At 35.3% G+C, this 24,230-nt stretch overlaps 1 protein-coding gene across 3 annotated transcripts; it reads left to right on the top strand.

The window, feature by feature from the left end:
* The first annotated feature begins 3,974 nt into the window (after window positions 1-3,974).
* LOC115956757 (riboflavin synthase) lies at window positions 3,975-9,513 on the top strand. Of its 3 annotated transcripts, none has more exons than XM_031075056.1 (2): window positions 3,975-5,042; window positions 9,102-9,513. In XM_031075056.1, exon 1 carries the CDS (start codon window positions 4,193-4,195, stop codon window positions 5,033-5,035), a length of 843 nt encoding a protein of 280 aa, XP_030930916.1. In that variant the 5' UTR covers window positions 3,975-4,192; the 3' UTR covers window positions 5,036-5,042; window positions 9,102-9,513. The 3 variants fall into 3 exon arrangements, with proteins under 3 accessions (XP_030930916.1, XP_030930915.1, XP_030930914.1); XM_031075055.1 differs by lacking the exon at window positions 9,102-9,513 and adding an exon at window positions 6,109-6,775; XM_031075054.1 differs by lacking the exon at window positions 9,102-9,513 and adding an exon at window positions 7,722-8,127 and having other exon boundaries at window positions 3,977-5,042.
* The last annotated feature ends 14,717 nt before the right edge of the window (window positions 9,514-24,230 follow it).

Here is a 24,230-nt window from a genome sequence, read left to right as displayed (position 1 = left end):
AACTTCTCCTCACCCAAACCATAGACCTGTTGGAAAATTTGCATCTTATACAAAACACACAAGGAAAGCAACAATCACGGATCTACTTCATTCATGAGAGATAACATGTAACCTTGAATTATAGAACAAAGAATAGAAAGTGTATCTTGATGCAGTGAAATTCAAAACTAAGACTTGAGAATACCTCTAATCTTCATCTCAATTCCACATGATGCCTAAGAAGTTTGGTTTCTCAATCAGTCTTTATGTACATTGATTCTCAAAGAAAAATCTTTCTTCTTCTCCTTGTAGAGAAAAACCGTTCTCTTTTATTTTTATCATACGTACATATTAACTATGATGCCTAAGAAGTTTGGTTTCTCAATCAGTCTTTATCTACGTTAATTCTCAAAGAAAAATCATTCTTCTTCTCCTTGTAGAGAAAAACTGTTTTCTTTTATTTTTATCATACGTACATACTAACTACCTTGGTAGTTATTTTATTTAATAACTCTTATTAAATAAAAACTGATTATCCAATTGGGTTAGCCTTTTGGGCATACCCAATTGGGCTTTAGTTTGTGGCTTGAGATGAGACCAAAGGAAACAAATAAGACTTTAGCTCCAATAGGCCTTGGGCTTTTCTCTCAACTCTTGACAAATCTAAAGTTATCATTAATTATATTTAATACCACTATATAAATATAATTACACTCTAGGTCTTATTAATAAATTATATCCCAAGACTCTAATGATATCATTTGACCCATCCATGAAATATTCATAATGAACAAAGTCATAGGGAACTGTCACTTTGTAAACAACTATTTTATCTTTGAGTACCCGGTTTAATCTTTTAGTTATTCACATTTATTGAAATCCAATTTCAATAAATATAAGCTTTAGTGACTCCTTATTAAAGTGGGCGCCTTGAATAACTAGTTCCCGTTAAACTTATCTCAAGGGGATATTTCGTGTCTCTACAAAAAGAGATTATGAATTCCATCTTGAGAAAATGTGTTCCCTCAACACTACGTTTGGTTACCTAACATACTAAGATTTTGATCGTGAATATTAGATCTCAGTCTTGATATATCAAAGTAACCTACATTTTATGATCGAGTTCACTACCCTCTCAAGATTAAAAGTCTATGAAATTAGAAGCCGTGAGATTAATTATTCAAGTGACAGTTGTTGATTGAATAATTAATCTTACAGTGGTCCAGTTCAATATGTCTTAACTCTTAAGACACATCAACACATCAACTAGAAGTCTCCACTTACATGATCAAGATAAATCATCTTAGTTGATGTGTTATAGTTTTCGCAGATAAAACGCCCAATTTCATCACCTACTACGAACTACCTTTCAGTTTACAAGGAACTTGTGATTTATATCTTCTGTGACTAAATCACATAAAGCACATACAATGCATCTCAAGGACTATGATAATGTCCCATTAGTTCAATTATTAATAGTCTCATCTAATTAAACAATTTAATTATTTATGACATGCCAATAAATTCGATTTTAGGGCATAAACCCCAACATGACCTTCACATCTTCGAGAAGCCCTCTCTCTGCCTCTCATTTTCTGCCCCTCACCTATCCTCCTTCCCAGTTCAAGCGTTGAGAGTGTGTGTGATCACATCCCACAATGGCTCACTGGGAACACCTTCCGCAAAATTACCCAGCAGGAATTGGCCAAAGACAATGTCACATAATTCATCGACACAGTCATCATCCCACCCCCTTAAATCCCCAGCCATCTAAAAACAACCTCTAATCATGTAACAATCACATATAAACAATAAACATTTCCATGTATTCAATGCCATCCATGGTGTGGAGGTTTAACAACACTTACCAAAGCAACAACATACTATTGAAAGATTTCATTTAACTAATTGACAGTGAATACATAGGCAGTTTAAGAAATACCCTTTATGGTTAGCTACAATAATACCAACAACAACCACAAATATCAAATTCTAAAGATGAAACCCCATCATGGCACTTCATGAGATCCGTGTATGTGATCCAAGTTAGATTTAAAGATGTGTTAGGTATCATCTTATTTTCATTAGTAACACTGCTTCATCTTCGTCAAATAAATTAATATGAAAAAATTATGAAGGGGTACATGTTTCTTGATGTGTTGCAAACATGCACTAAAAAGCTGACAATTTTTTTTCCCAATCAAGTCAGACAATAGAGCAAATAAGTAGGGGAACCCACAGCATGGATTAAGCAAAGAAAAAAAAAAAAAAAAAACAGCGGCATACAGGTAGAGTACTCTAACAAGGGTAGTTATTTTATTTATTTATTTTTTATTTTTTTATTTTTTTTGTCCAAGCCAAAAGCAGAGCAAAGCATTCACAATACATGGTTATAAATATTGAGACATTGTTCATAATACCATGGTTCTAATAAAGGAACAAGACAGAGAAACTTCTAAAAAACAAAAAAAACAAAACAAAAAAAGAGGCATAAACATGAAGGGTATTCAAGAGTAAACAAGCATTCACAGCCAACGTAGAGAGTAAATACAAAGAAAAAAATATGCATGAGTAGCTATACTGAGACATTGTTCTTAACCAAGCATTCACAGTGAAGAAATGGAGGAACATGGAAAAAAAAAAGAAAAAGAAAAGAAAAGAAAAGGCAAAACCCAGCTGCTGTAGGCATGTAAACAGATGAAAGGGGAGCGTTTGGGTCTCACCTGAAAATGGAATTGGTGAACGAAGCTTTGTTGGAGTTGGGCCTTGTGCTGATCAGCGGAACTGGAGCAAAAGATTTTCGGATGGATTACAAGAATGCTTTTGGACCGAGTTTTGCTTGTGCTGTGGGTTTGGGAGAAGGGAAAAGGGAAAGTGATGAAGAAGAGTATGGTTTGGTGGTTGGGAAAGTAATGAGGAAAAATATATGTTGCTCACAAAAGTCTGCAGTGATGGGACGAGACATTACTGTATGACCCGTGTTTGCTGGAAATTTACAAAACTGCCACTAATAACTCAAAACTCTTAACTTAAAAACAGTCTCACCGTGTTTCCAAAATTGTTCACCCAACACTCAAAATTATGAGATATTATCACTAAGTTAATGGTTTGGAAACTCATCTAAATAAGCATATGCTACCTATGGGCCCCACCGATTTTTGGTTGTGAGTTAAAGTTCATGAAAATGCAAATAAAGCCTTATAAGCATCCATAGCAGTGGAGCTAAAAATTTAGCTATTTAGCTTCACCAAAAGTTACTTTAACTATTTTACCTACACACATGCTGTAGTAGTGGATCTATTTTAGTTATCAATGCAATAAAATAATAGAAACATCACAATAAAATAATATATCTACTACAATAAAATAATCCATCTCACTACAATAAAAACACCACAAACCGATCCACCACCATGACCAACCAAGAACAATTGCCCACAGCCACCATGAAATCCAGCCAAATTGCCACCACGAAATCTAGCCACAGCCACAAAATCCAACCACGAAATCCGCAGCGCTATTGAGTTCGATGAAGGCGGTGCCAGTGGAGCTTGGATCGACGATGAAGCTTTGGTCGGCAATGGAGTTTGGATTGGCGGTGAGATAGAGGACTGGGCGAGATGGGTCGGTGGCATGGGACATCGATGAAGATGAAGATCGTCGATGAAGGACTGGGCGAGATGAGTTGGCGACGTGGGACAGTGATGAAGATGAACCCAAAACAGATCGGTGAAGCAGAGAGTTGATGAGGGAGAGAAAAAAAATTTGAGAAGGAAAAAGGAAGAAAGAAGAGAAGCCGGAGAGAGAAAAAGGAAGGAAGAAAAAATATTTTTTAAATGAAAGGAGAGAGAAATTTAATAAAATATTATTTTTTTAGCTTTCAGTGCACATCTATCTATAGATGTGTATTGTAGCAATGAAACTAAAAAAATAGTTATAGTTCCACTGCTAGGTGATAGTTTTTTGTGTTTTGGTGGATCTAAAATAGCCATATAGCTATTTAGTCACATTGCTGTGTGTGTTATTGTCGTCGACGTTGTTGTTATTATTATTATATTTATTTTTCTTACAACGAGTCCATCTGAACAGTGGCTCCGACAGTGGTTAAGGTTGACTATTTGTCCACCGAGGTTCAGAGTTTTGCTCTTGTCTTCTTCTTCTTCTTCTTCTTCTCCTTTCATTGCTTGATCTTCCCTAATTTTCCACCTCCTCAATGGCGATTTCTTGTTTCTCTCTCACATCATTCTCCAAAATCCCAAAACCCACATTTCCAAGAGCCTCAATTCTCACTCCCCCTGCCATCTCACCCAAACCCCACCTCAAATTCAACCCCATTTTCAAACCCTCAACTCTCTCTCTCTTCCTCCCAATCCAAAAAAACCCAAAAACCCATTTGAGAACTCGATTCGAATCCCACATCTGTTGCCTCTTCACCGGCATAGTTGAAGAAGTGGGCGAGATTAAGCAACTGGGTATCGCCGAAGATGGCGGATTCGACATGAGAATAGCCGCAAAGACCGTTCTTGAAGGCGTAAATCTCGGTGACAGCATTGCTGTTAATGGTACCTGCTTAACGGTCGCTGAATTCGATACCCAATTGTCCGAATTCACTGTCGGTTTAGCGCCGGAGACACTACGGAAGACCTCGTTGATCGAGCTCGGGCCAGGCTCGCTCGTGAATTTGGAGCGGGCAGTGCAGCCCACGAGCCGAATGGGGGGCCATTTTGTGCAGGGGCATGTGGATGGGACTGGGGAGATAGTGTCAAAGGAGCCTGAGGGGGATTCCTTGTGGATCAAGGTGAAGACTGGGAAGGAGTTGTTGAAGTATATAGTGCCCAAAGGGTTTATTGCTGTGGATGGGACTAGTTTGACAGTTGTGGATGTGTTTGATGATGAGGAATGCTTTAATTTCATGTTGGTAGCTTATACTCAGGAGAAGGTGGTGATTCCTTTGAAGAATGTTGGGCAGAAGGTGAATTTGGAGGTGGATATATTGGGGAAGTATGTGGAGAGATTGCTGAGTAGTGGGTTTGTTGATTCTATTAAATCTTCTTGACAAAAAGGTTCTTAATGATGTTTTTTCGTTTCTGTGATTGCATCATTGTTTGTTGCAATGCATGTTGTTTTTGTTTGAATAAGAAAGAACTGTGTTATTTTGGTTTGCTATTTTTACTCTCTGGATATTCACGGGGAAGATGCTATAACTGTATTGTAGAGAAAGAATTTTATTTTAGACTTGCCTGTTATGTATGATCATGTGAAGTGCATCATGTAGGAGGTTCCTTTAGTGAAAATGTGGCTAAATTTGGATCTCCTAGGAAAAACCAACACTTGAAGTCAAAATGGTTGTGTGATGATTGTGAGAATTTGATGGCATTGAGTTTGAGGCAGTAGATAAAGCCATGACTCTTTTTGGGGTTGGTCTAGCTGTTCCTTGAAGTCATGATCTCTCAAATGGAGTATTGAGTTTGACTTTCCTAACTAGAATCCAAGCAACTCTTTGGGAGTACAGTGTGTGAGACAGGGGACTATCTATGTCTGCACTCCACAGATTAGTTAGGTGCTCAAAGAGTTTTGCACCCCTTGTTAATATATATTTTTAAAAAGCCATGAATATCTGAAATGAAAGAAGTATGTGGCCCTAGATTGAGCTGAACAGTGAGAATTTTGCATATATACATGACTGCTGGCAGTTATGATTAAAGATGTATCAAGTAGGCTTTGATAATGCTTCGTTAAGCTGAGTTGTGCTTTAGCTATCTCTTACCTGAAAAGGCAACAACAAATAAAGAAAAGGACAGCTTAAAGTATGTTCCGTTTCGCCTTGTACACAATTACGGGACCTTTGTGTAGCAATGGAGAGCAATTTAAAAAATATGTTTTTAAGTGTTGCTTTTGTTTTAAAAAGTTGGTCCACACCTAGACTTAAGTTTAGCCATTGCTTTAGATATCTTGTTGTAAAGACTAAGATTTCCACACCACATCCATGCATGGTGTTGAACAGATTAAGAGCTAATATGTAGTCTGATGTTGATCTTATGAAAACCAATGACAAGTGGGATAATAAAAGACAAATATCTGAGTGGCAAGTTTATTTGGTTGTCTCTCAAACTATAAAATTTTCCTCAGAGCATCAAGGGGATGGAGGGCCTTAATGATATGGTAAATCTCAAGTTTGTCTCGCGGGTAGATTTCCAGCTGTTCACTCCTCGACCCTTGACACTCTTTTTCCTTGGAAACCTTTGTGGCGCTCAAAGATCCCTCCTAGAGTTGCTTTCTTCTTGTGGACTGCCGCTTTAGGTAAGATTTTGACTCTTGATAGATTATGGAACAAGGGTGTCCCTGTCATTATGTGTGTAAAAGGAGTGGGGAATCAGTAAATCATCTTCTTCTTTTTTGTCCCATTGCTTTCGAGCTATGGTCTATGGTGTGAGCCCTTTTTGGTGTGATTTGGGTTATGCCACAAAGCGTTACGGATTTATTTACAGCTTGGCAAGGCCCTTTTGGTAGACATTGTAACATTGACTTGTGGAGGGATGTCCCACATTGTGTTTTATGGTGTATTTGGCGAGAAGGGAACACTAGATGCTTTGAGGGAAAGGAACGGTCGATTCTTGAGATTGAATCTTTCCTCCTCCACTCTTTGCTTGATTGGAGTTCTGTTTTAATTCTTTTTCATGTTCTAATCTTTTAAATATGCTTAATCATTGTAATTTACGAGCTTGATGTACTCCTATCCATGTACACTTCTGGTGTACCTGGCTATTTTGATTAATGAACTTTCATTATTTATCAAAAAAAAAAAAAAAAAAAAAGATCTTTGGCCTCATTGATGCTGACATATCTTTTAAAATACTTATTTATTTGATAGTACAGATACCTTCTGCAAACTCCACTTCTGACACAGTTTTCACCTTGATTATGACAAGCTAAATCCAGTTTCCATATATTGAAGATTCAACTAAGAAAAAGACTGAGTTAAGCCCTATGCAAGATACTGTGTGTGTCTAAATAAAAGTGTAACATAAGAACCAATTATGCTCCTTATGCCATTTTGCACCCAAAAATGCATTATCGAGATGCACTTTTTGCAATTTCAGATACTTGACCCATTACCTATTCCAAAAGGTTATCTTTCTTCCACTAGAGGAATCATATGTAGGGTGGATACTATAAATGAATTAAATGAGGGTTTATCATTTTGGAAACATATTGCTTCTGTCTACCTTTGATTTTCAGTGTCATTGATCTGTTGTATGTTGTGCCCTCTGGCTTCATGGTTCTCATAGTAGATTAACACTCCTTTTCTCTTTCATTTGCTTAAATTCCTATCGATAGCAGCGTGGAATTTCAGGGAAAAGCCCTTTGATTTACTTTAAGTTTCTTTGAAATAATTATTTTCAAGCCTCATTCAGTTCTATAAGTGAACTCCCAGGCACCATAGACAAGTTCTGATGGAAAAAATTATTTAGAATTGTCTGACTTAAACCTTTGTATCTACTGAATTCTAGAAGCTCATCATTGCCTCATGTGTGCGTGTATATATATATATATATATATTAAAATTATTGGTAAGTTATTCATGCACCTAGTGGGCTTGAACCCATGGCCTCACCATCTGCTTTGCACTTTTTAGAGGGGAGGTGCCATTTGAGCTAGAGCTCATGTACACATCTATTACTCTGGTCACGGATTTATGCTCTAAATGGTCTTCATTCTTCCTTGTTTTTGCTTAATTTCAGATGTAGACTCCTTAAAGGCAAGTCTGATGTTTTGACATTGGGAGAATATGAGTCAGGACTAGGTTTCCTTCCTTTGGTGACAATCAGTATCAGATGATTTGTGATCACGAGGATTTCACGTTGTATATTTTCTTGCTGCCACAATCAATTTTCTTTCTCCCAGTTCCTATGTTTTTTATATTCTTGAAAGTTCAAACTACATTTCATCTGCTGCAGATGCAGGGCCCTTCCCTTTCAACTAGTAGATCATGACAGTTGCTTATACACAAAATCTTAAGTCATGATAAATGATTTTACCATACATTTTTATCATGTAATTGATACTCATTATGATGTTTCTAATCTGCTATATTCTTTCACTTATTGAGAAGACAGAAGTGAAGTTTGGGAGGAATGAAAAATTTGTGCCTATGAACTCTTTCTCAAATGACACTTTGTTCCTTCATAATAATAGGATGGAAAGTGAGGTGAGGTTGTGGATTCTGGGGCCTACCAAGTGTATTTGTAACTTTCCACAGAGAGATGAAAATTTGGAATGTAATTAGCACTGTGCCAAATATAAAATCATATGTAAACTAAATGAAATATTTTAATAACATAATTGAAATTTGGATGGTATTAGTATAAATAAAAGAACAAAAATTACTTAATTAGGCTAGACTCTAGGACTTATTTCTTGCTCCGTTTGAAGCTTGATTGGTTTCACCGTTTCTGATACTCTAAACAAAACATTGCATGTGGATTGGCTGTTAAGATGGCCAAGGAGCATGTGTGTTGACTCAGTGAAAAATGATACGATTTTTTAATAGAACAAACGCATGGCAAAGAAACAACATTAAATTATTGATAAGAAGACGTGCACCATACTAAAAAACAAACAGAATTTTACTTTTATACACAACCTCTTAAATTTGAAAGAGGAAGGCATCTCTTGGAGGCTGCTTGCGTGCGTTCATAACGAAGATTGAGTCCAACTTTTCTGCCTCAAGTCCCAAGTATGTCACACAAAGACAAAGGGAACAAAGACAAAATAGTGCACGCTAATTTTGCATGATTTATTAAACTAGTCAATTGGATAACTACAGAAGATTAACTGCAATATGTTATTATAAGCTTAATGCAACAAAGCTTTTGATGAACTTATTTTTATATTAATTTTTCATTGTTTGGTTTACCAAGTCAGAATTTCGTTCACCTCGTAAACACCACATTTGGTGTGAATAATTTCGTTCACTCTCTTACTCAATGCTAGTTCCTGCTTTTACTAATTTTTTAATGTTAAATATTCATGTGCTTGTTCCATCATCATTATTGTCTGCATTAGCATCTTTGTTTCTTTCCTTTTTTTTAAAAAAAATTGGGTGGCCGGGTCATTTGCAGGAGGCCAATGGATAAACTTCTTTCGAAAATTTTGTGATGTAATCAGTAGGATCGTGGTGGCCTATCACTTCTTGCATACAATAGTCAAGAGCTCACTACCAGTGCTTGGAGTTTTCTCTTGCCAGCACCACATGCAGCATGCGACCCCATCTTTCCTGGTATACATCTTCCCCCATTAAAAATGCCATCCCCGGGGGATTTCCATTATATGATTTGACATTATTACTGACCTGTTTTTCATGTTCCATTTTGATTATTTAATAAATGGGTGTTTTCTCTTTGTTTATAGGGGTGGGGATGTGTGGTTTGTACTTGGTGATTTGTATTGGTATGCCTATATAGTATTTGCATACATTATCCACGTGTTGTGGATTTTTTGGATTTTTATAAGTTTGAAGGTAATTTTGATTTTGCCTCCTGAAGCTAAAAATTTTGGATTCATACGGTTAATATTATTTAGTGTTTAGACTAAAGTCTTTCCATCCATATTCGTTTCTGATTTGTTTGTAAATTGGCATATAAAATCAAAACTACATAATTTTTTTTATTCAAAATTAAGTCATTTTGAGCTCACTAAGTAGGTCAATGTACTTTATATTCAGCAAAGAAAAAATTATTTTTTCTAATTTTCCATTACTTCCTCTCTCTCTCTCTCTCCACCAGTTGCCCTTACGATCCCAGCTTGGCCTTTGTTTTTTTTTTTTTTTTTTCCTCTTTCCCACCATAATGCAATCCTCCTTCAACAAATGTCTCCTAGGCTTATGTGACACTTAAAAGATATATCAGTCATCAATAATGGACATAGATGGAAGAATTGAAATCAAAATGTAATACAGATCCAAAATTTTGAACTTTAGGGGATAAAGTCAAAATTACCCCCACAATTTAAGGATGTATATTGCAATTTATTCTCTAATAATTTAACTGAATTTTCAACTTGATTGGAACAAGAGTAAAATAGAGAGAGTTTGTTTCAAATGAAGAGCATCTTCTTCCATGTTAAAATGATTTAGATTTACGTCACTCTAATTGCTGAAAACATGCTTCACTATCTAGTATCTACCTAGTATCTACAATATTGATTTTCTGAGATAACAATCCTCGTATGTGCCAATAGAAACATAGAATAAACACAAGCATACCAAGATAGTGATATACCAACTGAATTGAGGATTCTTAAATGCCCAATGACATTGTGTTTGTGAGGTCCTCTCCTCTTCTATTACCACAAATATCAATATGGGTGCGGTGTGCTTGCTTTATGCGGCTTTTGACCAAAAAGATATGGTAGAAATTATTTTCTTTTCTCTTAAAGAGAGATCCTTCCAAGATTTAAGGTGTGTTTAGATACCGCTTATTTTGTTGAAACTGAAAACTTATTGCTGAAAATACTGTAAATAAAGGTAAAAATTAGTTGAAATAGTACAGTGAAACCCATGAATAATACCAAAAAATGATGAATAGTTCCAAAAAGTATATGAACAATAACATGGGATCCACCCAAAAAATGATGAATAGTACTAAAAAGTATATGAACAATAACATGGGACCCATCAAATTTTCAGCAAAATGCAAAAATCTTTTCTTCAAAACGAAATCCAAACGTTGGCTTAAAGTCAAATTACACTAGTCATACTTTCAAGGTTAGAAAAAGATAAAAGTGCTCGAGAATAGGATGGATCTATCCTTAATGAGCAATCATATGAAAGATTCCTACTTTCTTTGATTGCTTGAGTTTTATAATCTTGAGAAGATTCATGCCTTTTATCATTTCATATTTGAATAAATTTAATGGACAAGTCCCGTTCACTCCTCTCTTTCAAATCACTTGGGAAAAAATAATAATAAAGAGAAACTGCAGGGTTAATTATATGGATCATAATATATCATTTTAATTTTTTATATTAATTTTACAAATTGACTTGGCAGTTTTATTGAAGGTTGCTACTTCAATAAGATAAATAAACCCTTTTTTTTCCCTGTTTTGTGTTCACAAATTGATGAATAAACCTTTAGAGTTTTGAGATGCTTTGAGGTGGGTTTGGGAGTTACATCATAAGGCATTCATCTACTTATCTCCTTATCCTATTTACTTAGCAAAATAATTCTCCCTCTCTTCATTGTATTTAAAGTTTAAACTGTAAATTTGTCTAATCAATGAGATCATTCTTTGAACCATCTCACTTTGTTGCACATATTAATAATATACAAATTTTGCACATACCAAGTGATGATACCAAAAATAGTCGTTAGTCGATGACCTCATCTATTAGCTAGACAAGGTAATAATTCCTGCAAAAAGAAGGGAATTACACCGGAGTAGCATCAGCCATAGGTCCTTTGATGATTCAATCATAAAGCTTCTCCGTATAGCTTTAGTAAAAAGGAAATGATTGTAGTTATTTGGGTTTGCGTATCTTTTTCTCGATGGGTGATGGCTTATTTATAGCCCTTCTTTCTATAGCCGTCGGGAGCCTCTTTATGGTTCATTTCTGGTTGTCAAAGTAACGCCTTTCAGGTCATTCATGATGATTAATCATCCCATGATTACTCACCTAACCATTGCAATCTGTCGGTTATGAAACCATTTACTTCCTTGGGATTTTTTTTTGAGTAAATAGTAATACTTATTTTAATCTTGTAGTGCCGTTGATTTCACATATGGCACTTAATATTCTACTCGTCATCAAGGACTAGCCTAATAAATGAGTGTTTGGATGAAGAACATTTTAATTACACAAAATTTACAAATGATGAACATTCTACTCATCACAGATGGCAATCTGTTTGGTATTCCTGTTTGAGCAACAATTTTCACATTTTAAACACACTTACACACATTTCCACACACTTTTTTCACCCACACGTATTTCAAAAGATTACAAAAAATTACAAAAATTCCATTTCAAACTACTCTATCAAACACCCCTGTACATTCCCATTATTTAAAACCCTATCAATCACAAAATTCATTATTTGGCGTATATGGAGAATATAAAATACCAAAGAAACAGAGCTTTAAAATTGTTCCCCCCTTCCTCATCTTCCTTTAATTCTTCCTCCAACTCCTCTGCTACATTATCAAGTCATTTTTACAACAACGCTAACAACAAATACAATGCTAGTAGCAGAAATAATTTCATGGTCATCCACTTCTTGGTAGCAGTAGTGTTGTCTATAAAGTTGTTAGGAGAGACAACGACAGTACTGTCTATCAAGTAATCCATCAACCCATAGGTTGGCTCTATGTTAATGGCATCATTTATCGAGTATTCCACCAACCCATGGGACCTTTGCGAGATATGTCGAAAGTTCGAGATCCTTCACAATGGTGAAATGCCATGATATGTTCGATCACAACAGCAAAATCAGTCCTATTGGAATACGTGGGCTGTGAATCCCTAAACCTAAAGCAAGCATTATATTCCTAATTAAGCCATCACCTTTTAATTTATGACAAAAGATCGTCCAATCTCCCTTTTTATGTTCAAGTCACTTTGAGGTTTTATATTGAAGTATATGAAGCAGTTGATTTAAGTATGAAATAAACTTCCTTATATTGTCATTTTTGGTAATTTACTTCTCAAACTGCCATTTTTATAAGTGTTAGCCAAACGCTCAGTTTTTTCAAAAAACATTTTTTAACAACTTTTATCAAACACTCGGCTTTTACAAAAACCTAGTTTCATACCGCACATTTTAAAACCCAAACTTTTTCAAAAAACACAATATTAAAAAGCTAAACCAAACTCACTCTTAAGTGGAATTTGTAATTAGTATTTTGGCTTTACAAATTTCACGTAAATGTTTTGAGTAAATTTTAATTTTTCACCTTCTATGGTAGCCAAATTCATAATTTACATCAAGTTGATTTTTTTTTTTTAATTGAATAGTTAGAAATGAGAGATTTGAATCTTGTATGCTTTTGTTAGAAAGACCAAGAAATGTCATTTGAGTTACAAAACTCTTTGTATATTTAAAAAAAAAAATTAAAATTTTTCTTTAATGTTAATTTTGGCTATATATATTCCATTAAAAGAAAAACATGGTGTGAGTATAGATGATTTTTTTTTTTTTTTTTGCTGAAATATTATTTATTGGAAGTTGATAAATTATAATTAGACCTAAAAAATATGGATTTTTAGGTACATAAAAAATAGAAACAATAAACTAATAGCCTAACAGAAAAAGTCGAATCTAATTAGGAATTTACCATCCTTTTTTCTATTTAGAAAAGACAAAAGGGGAAGAAGCACAAGTAAATGGTAAGAGAAATGTTATAGACAAAAACAACTTTTTTACAACGGTCGAATTACAAATTTTTACTAGTTCTTATTTGAACTTATTACTGGCATTAATTTTTTACCTATCACTAATAATCTGTCTCATCAACAGTTGCAAATTTTTTTGTGATTACAAACTTTCTCAACCAGTAAGCCTACAAATTTTAGCTTTAGACACTCCATTTGTCAATTATAGTACTATTTTTTTTAAGGATATTATAGAACATTTGCAGCATATCCCTTTTCTTTTTTTTTTTTGGGTGAGGGAAAGGTATGAGCATTTTCATCGGTTCGTGGAATTTTTTTCTACTATTTTAGCATAAAAACATGCTTTTTCAAATTTACATACTCAATTTTCAAAACATCATACATCAGATTATTTATTATATACTACATTTCATTATAATATCAAATTTTCTCAATTTTGTAAAATTGATTTTCTTTCTTCACATAAACAACCATATCATCCACTTTTTTCATTCATTCTCAAAAAACATAAAAAAAGAATAATAAACTAAATGCAAAATGAATAGTATTAGAGTAAATTTTTACACGATTACTATAACAATATTATATTTTTACATAATTTTGTATTGTCTGATGGTGATAAATCTTAGATTTAATTGGTTAAAATGTAATCATTTTTCCATTATACAAGTGTGAATACAAGTGCTCTATTTGCTTCCAAAAAAAAAAAAAAAATGCAAGTGCTCTAATTCATATCCCTCCAATTGAGAACATACTTCCTACATTCTTTACAATAAAAGCCAAGATTCAAAACCATCCCATATTCCCATTAATGAAAGTCGTTTGATGTAGCTCCCAATCCCTCCAACAAGTTCAACAAATTATTGGAGCAGGAGGATAGATAGAAGAACTGTATAGGATTCCCATGAATATTGTCAGAAAGTGAAATAAAGTAAGCAACAATGACAACCTCATCACGCTTCTTCTCCTCTACCATTGGGGAAGTTTGGTTTGTCACTTCGCTTCACTTCTAGACTCGTCCTTTGTTGTTGTCGTTAAGAAAGTCATCTCCTTGTTTTTGTGTGGTGGTTTCAGACTCAGACCCTGTTCAACTTTTTTTTTTTTGACAGACAGACCCTGTTCAACTAGGACAACTGCCCCCCCAAGTCCACATAATTAATTTTATGAATAAAATTAAATATTGCAAGTTTAAAGTTTTGTTAATATAAATGGGTGGTTCATAATAAAGTTAGCATTACACGTGTCAAACACCCAGATAATAATCATCTCTTACGTCAGAGTTCAGAATAACCATAAACTTGTTTCTTGCCGCCACCCAACTAACCTAACTACACCTACTAAATCACATTTATGCCCTTCATGAGTTGATTTTTTTTTTTTTTTTTAAAGATTTGTTTTTTAAATAAATAAATATACTCAATAATAAATCTAATTCAAACATATTTAACGTCTTATGATGTTATTTTTTTTAATAATAATTATTAGGTTGATATGTTGTGTTTGGTATACAATAATAATAGTATGAATAATAAGTCCATATAAAAATAATGTTATATAATAATAAATTATGAAAAAAAATGTATCCTCATTGTATTTTTTTAATATAAAAAATATTATTTAACTTCTTATGATGTTATTTTTTTTTATAATAATTATTAGGTTGATATGTTGTGTTTGGTATACAATAATAATAGTATGAATAATAAGTTCATATAAAAATAATGTTATATACTAATAAATTATTAAAAAAATGTATCTTCATTGTATTTTTTTAATATAAAAAATATTTAGTTTTTTTCACACATTATGATGATGTAATGGAACCATGAAAAAGCCTTGCTTCAATATTGTTACTGTGTCTACCGTGTCAGCATTGATATAACTCCTATTTGTACATTAAATTATTAAAAACATATTTAATTTCAGTTATGTTTTCCATTCGTGTTTTGAAAAGTTATTCATTTATTTTATGGAAAATTTGAAAGGTTGATAAGCACAATTCTACTCATAACATAATTAAATTCATTTTTATATGCTAAATTGGCATTAGTATAATATTCTTTTGAGAAAAGAGTAGAAAATCATTATGTAATCGTGCCATCCTATGTAAGTTTACCAATTTTTATAGAATTATTTTTCTTAGATGACAAAGTAACCCTTCCAATCTGAAAAGGCAACATTATTAGATGTTGATTAATGATTATATTAATCTATTATATTATATCATATGAAGGAACATTGTGATGCACAAAAAAAAAAGACATCTAATTCTATTGTAGTTATATTATTGTTCCTTAAAATAATAAATAAAAGTGTCGTAAAAAATTAAGGAATATATTCAATTATGTATTAGAATGTATACTTTTTCACTTAAGAGTTATTGGTAATGTCTCTTGTATCTTGGTCTGATGCTCCTTCAAATCCTGCTACACACATCTAACAATTTATTCAATCAAATCCAAAAATAAAAGAAGTCTTCAAGGATGCATAACTTGTTCATGAGGTTAACATCATTTATTTAATGCTAAATTATAAATTATACCCTCTAACCTTGATATGTTTTCAATTCCATTTTTGAAATTTTATTTTTCCTTTAACTCAATTTGTTTTCAATACAACCCTTACATCCAATCCAATATGCATTGTTAAGTTCACCAAATCAACATTGTTAAGAAAATAAATAATACTAAAACTAACAACAAGATCTGACAAAGCAAGAAAAAAAATGATTAAATTTTAGAAAAATATTTAAGTTAGAGAGGACTAAAATAAAACATAAAAATATTGAATGAAAATAAGTCAAAATTAAAAGTGTAATTATCTATACATATTGGAAGTTGGTGCTGTGTCTCTCCCACTCAGCCACTCCATTGATCCGCCAAGCTAAGTCCTAATATCTAGGGCCTTACAATAGCTTGTGAAATTGGTATTGATTGCGTGGTATCATTACGTCCATACACGTGCCAGAGATAATTGACTGTCTACTTGAAAAGATCAGCCTATCAGAAGTCAGAACCGACTAACTGCTAAAATAGTATCGAAAATATCAACTTCCACGTAGACCGAAATAACCAATAAAGTAATTTCAACTATCACGAAATTGTCCCTTTGGAATTATATGTCAGAATCTAGAAGGAAATTCACCTAATTACTAAATTAACCCCATTTGATTTATTTTTATTTGAAGCCTTCTTTTTACCATTTAAAAAGAATAAAAATAAAATTATTTTAGCTAAAGCTTCAAAATTATGTTATTGTCATGATGATGTATGAGGACATAATTTTTTTAATAATTATTTCATAATTAATTTTCTTTTTGACTCAAAAAAATATTATGTGCTTTTCATTTTGATTTGTTCCAAATTTTGAAAATTCCATGAAGTAAATGTTACTTTCTAAAAGTCAAAATTTTTTACTTGTTGGTATTCTTTAGATCCCTAAACTTAAAAAAAAAATGTTGCTTCAAATATAAAAATGACATTGTAATTAAACATCAAATCATTATATTTTACGTTTTTGATAACATAATTTTGAACTATGTTATCTATTTTAAAGATAATTGTTAACTATTGCAATATGAGAAATATGTTATTAGGTTTTGAAGTTCACCTTCTTTGTTAAGGTGGTAAAAAATTTCAAACCATCAAATAAAACAAGGGTTAGCTTTGCAACTAGTCCACAAACAAGGTAAGTAGGTCTACAAAGATCTTGGGATTTAATTTTATCTAGACCATGGAATAGGGTTTAAGAAAAACAGTGAAATGTGTTAAAAAGTCTACCAGTTAAAACAAGATCTTATTAAAAAAATATAGTATTCAATAAGTCTAGTGCCACACCCCAAATTCACATATAACTAATGTGTCAAGTTGTGAATTTATGAATAATACATAATAAAAATAATGTTAATGGTGGATCAATATATAGTGTGTCCCTATGATTTTTGAAAACTTGAAATATTTTAAGTCAAAAGTTTGAAGATTAAGAAGCATGCATAAAAGCTATAACCTTAAACTTTAGAAAGACCATCCCACAAGCCATCCTTTATTGAGTTGATAATCTGGTAACACACCAAAGTTGGTAGCTTGTTTTTATTTTGAAAGGTAATAACTAATTAATAATTACTAAGGTACTGTTAGCTTAGTTGAATTGGGTGAGGATTGTCAATGTTAAATAATAATAAAAAATCAATTATAAGCAAGAAATTTATTTTCTAAAATTGAAATAACAAATAAATAATGAAGGTAGCAATACAATGAAGAAAAATAATTTACAGTCTCAGCAAAGATCAATATATTGATAAAAATATTAGAAGAAAAAAAAAAGATCATGCTAATGAGTGCCCTTAGAGTATTGGTTAACAATTCATTTTATGAAAATTTTGACACAAATTTTATGGGAAATGAAAAAAGCAATTAAAACATTAATTGCTTTTTTTTTTCTTTATCCATGAAAACTTTTTATAAATGGATTATTAACTAATGCCCTAAAACAATTTTATTAGCATTTCTCAAAAAAAAAAAAAAAAAAAGCTAAAATTTTAACTATTCAAGTCACATAATTATACTGTGGGGCCCAATAATTCACGGACCAAGCCCATTTGTTCTTAGAAAGTCCAAAGGCCCGAGCCGAGGAGAACTATGGCCCAAGCTCTACAATGCAAAGCACCAAACATTTTTGTGGTGCAGCCGAGGACAACTCAGTCCTCGGCAGATCCAAAACCTCACCAAAAGAAGAAGGATAAAACCGGTATAGGGCCAAGCTTAAAAAAGAATCAAAGAATATCCAGGAAAGCTGCTCTCATTGCCATTCAATGCGCTGCCCCTGACAGAGCCGTACTCTTTAGCTTTATCGAACCATCCCCAACAATTCTGGGATTAGACTGATGGGACAAATATCAGTCTTGTAAAGATTGACCCTACACGTGGACGAAAGACAATCAACGCGGACGAGTATAAAAGAAGAAAGTAAGTAAATACAAAGGGGGTTCCATCCCACCTCCGAAAAAAAGAAAGACGACATGGGGGAGAACCTCCTAACAACACCGGACCTCACTGAAGAAAGTCCGTCGTTGGGTAACCGGGATAAGGCCTCAATGGTCCTCAGATCAGCTCCGAGGAGTCCCATCCCATAGGGTGCGACGCCTTAGGGCTTAAATGTTCAAGCCCAACTCCTTTTTTTCTACATGAACTCCTCTAAAAATCATGACCGGGCATCGCCCCTTGACCAGCGGCTAGCTTTTCAAGCCCACTCTCTACAAATCATATTGTGAGGGATCTTTTGTGTGTGAGCCCAAAAATGTTAATGGGCCGCAAAGGAATCGTGTCCTTACAATTGGCGCCGTCTGTGGGAAAGCTTGCGCGTTGGCGCAGGTGGCGGTGGAATCAACTCATTGGCAAGCAGAAATTTCTGGGATCTCCTCCGTCTCCAGCGACATATGGTTGTCGCTCCGACGAAAACTTCTGCTAGGGGCTACGCCTCGCAGTACTAAGGGCGCGGGCATCTCTAGGGGCTTCCAGCCTCGAGCCAACTTTCCCCGCCCTGGTGTAGGGGCTTATGGTCAAAAAAAAAAAAAGAATAAATCAAGCAAAAAAGAAAATCTTATAAGTTTTGGACAGAACCAAGGCCTTGCATGGTCCACGGACTCAAGCCTATGGGGAAACCAAGTACAAAAAAGATCATAAGTTTTGGACAGAACCAAGGCCTTGCATGGTCCTCGGACTCAAGCCTATGGGGAAACCAAGTACAAAAAAGATCATAAGTTTTGGACAGAACCAAGGCCTTGCATGGTTCTCGGACTCAAGCCTATGGGGAAACCAAGTACATAAAAAGATCATAAGTTTTGGACAGAACCAAGGCCTTGCATGGTCCACGGACTCAAGCCTATGGGGAAACCAAGTACAAAAAAGAAAATTTTATAAGTACAAAAAAGAAAATCTTATAAGTTTTGGACAGAACCAAGGCCTTGCATGGTCCACGGACTCAAGCCTATGGGGAAACCAAGTACAAAAAAGATCATAAGTTTTGGACAGAACCAAGGCCTTGCATGGTCCTCGGACTCAAGCCTATGGGGAAACCAAGTACAAAAAAGATCATAAGTTTTGGACAGAACCAAGGCCTTTGTTGTGAAATTTTAAAATACTCGCAAGTGTATGAACCGTACCGAAGTATAGTTGGACAAGAACGAGGTCGAACCCACAGGGACTTGTATGAATGTAGGAAAATTAATTAAACCTTAACCAAATCAATCCTAATCTAGTTTAAATAAAAATTGGTTGGTTACAATAAAATAAACTAAGCAATTAATAAAATTAAGCAAATAGTTAAACTAAGAAAAATATATAAAGCAATAAAAAGATGTAAACAATCAAGAGAAATGAATTAAGGTTTTGGAATCCGCCTTGTAAGTCATATCAGCATATATTTATGATCATTAACTTTTCCCAACTCACTACATGATAATCTAGAAATCAATCTTGCTATCATGGAAAATATCATAATTAAAACTTATGTTTAAAAATCTAAAGCATGTTCTTCTTCGCTTCTTAAGTATAAAATCAAATCATCAATTGTATCCGTAGTCAAACAAATCACAAGATATATCCAATTCTAAAAATCAAATCATAAATTGTATCCATTGACAGACAAATCACAAGTGATATCCAATTTTATAATCAAGAATTAATAAACCAAGCATTCAATTAATTAAGACAAATCCTAAATCATGAGAAAAACATGATTGAACTCATATCTAGAATCCCATCTTAGTTAATTGATATGAAGCAAGAACAATTTAAATCATTAAAGAATAACTATTGTGGAAAAAATCAAATCACATAAATATAACTGATAATCCTTAACAAGGTTTCATCCTCAACCCTAATTATAAATTTAGCTACTCATAGTAATTGAAAGAAAACATAAAAATAAAATACTAACCATTAAACTAAACAAATAAAATAGAGAAAGAAATAGTCACAGTGCTAGAGAAAAGCCATAGACAAAAAGAACACGTTTTGCTCCTACGCACCAATCCTAGCCGCAGCCTCTATACGTTCAGTCCCCTCAGCCCTAGCACTAGTCTCCCTGAATTTTGCCCTAAAGAACCTTTAAATAGGTTAAAGAATCCTATTACAAGTTGAATTCCCGTTTGGAGAAAATTCCAGATTTTTAGGCTTCATTTAACCGACTATTTTGGCCCATTTAACGTCAGAATTTGGACTTTTGGTAAACTACAAAGTTGTAGCCCTTTAAGTTATCGTTCCAGCCCAACTTGAATCATCTCAATTGGACATCTGAGCCGAAAGTTATGCTAAAAATACTAACTGATGTGTAATCTGGAATCCTAATCCGAATTGGACTTGGATTTGGTGTTTTCTTGGATTCATGCCTGGCTGAATGTAAGTTGGCTTAATTCAATTGGCTTAGCCCCACTTTGCATGTAAAGCCCTTGTTACCTACAACACAAAGATATTATATAATTAGTCACAAAATAACATAAAAGTAAGGCTAAATATGTAGATATGTGAGTATTTTATTGTATATATTTCATGCACATCAGCCTTGCATGGTCCTCGGACTCAAGCCTATGGGGAAACCAAGTACATAAAAAGATCATAAGTTTTGGACAGAACCAAGGCCTTGCATGGTCCACGGACTCAAGCCTATGGGGAAACCAAGTACAAAAAAGAAAATCTTATAAGTTTTGGACAGAACCAAGGCCTTGCATGGTCCACGGACTCAAGCCTATGGGGAAACCAAGTACAAAAAAGATCATAAGTTTTGGACAGAACCAAGGCCTTGCATGGTCCTCGGACTCAAGCCTATGGGGAAACCAAGTACAAAAAAGATCATAAGTTTTGGACAGAACCAAGGCCTTGCATGGTCCTCGGACTCAAGCCTATGGGGAAACCAAGTACATAAAAGATTATAAGTTTTGGACAGAACCAAGGCCTTGCATGGTCCACGGACTCAAGCCTATGGGGAAACCAAGTACAAAAAAGATCATAAGTTTTGGACAGAACCAAGGCCTTGCATGGTCCTCGGACTCAAGCCTATGGGGAAACCAAGTACATAAAAAGATCATAAGTTTTGGACAGAACCAAGGCCTTGCATGATCCTCGGACTTAAGCCTATGGGGAAACCAAGTACTATGGCACATAAACCTCAAGATCCATCCGAAGGGAACTCCTCGTTAACAGTTGGGTCAATCCCTCAATTGCACGGGTTCCCCGGTCTACCCTCGGATCCCCCGTACCAAAGGGAATGATGCGCTACAGTACACCATATTACCCGAAAGCACAAAGTCCTTCGCTACTCGACTATCATCTCGGACGAATTGTTTAGAGTTTATCGTTCTCGGGAATTGGTCTAGCGTGCATCGCGCAGCGCTCAACAGCTATCTCGGTTAGTTCCATGAATTTAATCTATTGAGGATTACCATTGTTATACTTGATAATATTTGCGAGTTTAAACTAATAAGGGTTTGTGTTAAAGTGTTCTTCTGCCCAGAATATTGTTAAAGGCAGGCTTAGACTTAATATTCAGACCCAAAGTGGTTGTTGCAAAAAAAAAGTATGTATAAAGAAATAAACACATCTTTTATTAAGACAAAAGAACAGTACAGTGTACAATAAAAGCTGAAACAAGCTTACATTAGAGTTAACTGCGTAAGCAAAAGAAAAGTACAAAAGAGTGAAGATGATGCCGAGGAGATAGTTCAGAGGAGAGATTGGCTACTGTTCCAAGATGTCGTCCAAGGAAACTATTCCTCGACGCTTCTACGTGTCCATAACTCAGGCAGCCAAAGAACCTGACCTCAGGCTAACACCATCTACAGAAAAGGTGCAGGGAGCCGGAAGTTGGGAAGCCCCCGCAAAAATTTGCCTGCTATAAGGCAGACGGCGCTGATGGCAGAAATTCCTTCTTCGGACATACCAAAAGTCTGGCATGACCAGAACCTGCTTCGGATTTTGACTAAAAGAGGGAGAAACACCCTTTCCCCTCTCTCGAACTGGAATATTCTCTTGAATTTATGCCTCCTTTGCCCGTACCCCACTATCTGGAGTCTCAGGAAGACACGGCGCCTTTGTGGCGGAGAGAGTTCCTTTGCCCCAACCCTCGCCTCAAACATGATGTACTAGGAGAGGAGACTGAAGGATTTGTGCGAAGGTAAGACAGCTTTCTCTCCTATTTATTCAAAAAGCTAAAGTGGTGGCATTTAATGCACGCAACGTCCCAAGGAACGCTACGGACAAAATGTCTCCGGCTTGATTTCCCACGCCATCTGCAATATTAAAGGAGCCTCGTGAAGGCGCACCTCGAACACTGGGATGCCAAAAAGTACCGCGTGACCAAAGACTACGGAAATGCCTCTAAATCTGTGGGCCTAATAAATTCGCGTCCCAGGCCCATTCTACATGGAGGCCCACGGACTACGGCCCACGCCGGGGAATAATCGCTGCCGAGGACAACCTCCTGCTCGGAAACTTGTGAGATACCTGAGGAAAGACCAAGTGCGTAAAAAGAGCATAAAGTTTTGGACAGAACCAAGGCCTTGTATGGTCCTCAAACTTGAGCCTATGGGGAAACCAAGTACAAGAACTCCTATTACTACAAGTTTGGACAGAACCAAGGCCTTGTATGGTCCTCGGACTCAAGCCTATGGGGAAACCAAGTACAAAAACTCCTGTTACTACAAGTTTTGGACGGAACCAAGGCGTTGTACGTTCCTCGGACCCAAGCCTACGGGGAAACCAACTACTCGGATAAGAAAAGGTTTGAATTTCGCAAGATGGGCTACTTGATAAAAGGTCAGGTCACTTCATCCATGGCTTAAACACCCTAAAGGGTTAGGCCCAACGAAGGTGTAAGGAAGGTGCTAGAACGCCCCAGTATTCATTGGCCTAAGAGGGCTGTTCATCTGGTGGGTGATATGTCTTCAAATGGTTATTTCTCACACGGCATCAAGCCTTCAGTTCTCTCCTCGGCTAGCATGGGTAATTATTACTTTTCACTGGTCGGCCTTATTATGCCAAGCATTTTTATTAGAGTTATGGCGACATCTTTTTATTATCAAGTATTTTTGGTCTTAGTTGACATTGATCTAGATGCTATATTATTGTGCCGAGCGGCGCTTGCAAATTTATAAAACAGAGACAAAACATGCAAAATGAAATAGAAACAACTTTTATTAATATGAAAAATTATTACAATGTACAAAAAGGGGCTTTAACAAGCCTATACAAAAGAGGGGCTGCCGAAGCAGCACTAACATCCACAGTACAGATAAGCAAACGGTCAAGCGCCTTTTAAACTTGTCTTCAAAGTCTCTCCAATCTCTGCCTCATTGCTGCTCATACTAAGAGAAGAACTCACTTCAAAAAAAAAAAAGAATGAAGAAGAAGGAAATAGTAAGGAAGAAATCAATGAAGAAGATGGAGGAGATGAATGAAGAAGATGGAGGACATGAGTAAGAGAAGGAGGAGAAGAAGAGGGGAAGAGATGAAGAGACAAAGAGAGGAGCAAAAGAGGGAGAAGGACAGCACCAGGGCGGAACTGGTGCTGGGAAGACTATAAGAGGAAGGCGGAGGAGGGCACCAGTGAGCAAAGAGAGGGAGAAGCAGAAGCACTTCGCCCCTGCCTCAGCCCTGACTCCTAACACACTGGTGCCATGTTAGGTACGCTCGTGAGGAGCCGGGTGGTGCTGATATTGGGTGTTCTCGACTCAGTCACGCCGAGAATTCGACGTGACGAGCCCCTGCTTCGGATTTTGGCTGAAAGAGAGGCGGGACAGATCTTAAGTCTGCGCCACCCTTGCCCTGATCGAGCCATTTCAAGCTTTATCAGAACATGGTGTCTT

Source organism: Quercus lobata, chromosome 8 (genome assembly GCF_001633185.2).
Source record: "Quercus lobata isolate SW786 chromosome 8, ValleyOak3.0 Primary Assembly, whole genome shotgun sequence".
Taxonomy (NCBI): domain Eukaryota; kingdom Viridiplantae; phylum Streptophyta; class Magnoliopsida; order Fagales; family Fagaceae; genus Quercus; species Quercus lobata.
This window is presented reverse-complemented; position numbering and strand designations above follow the sequence as displayed.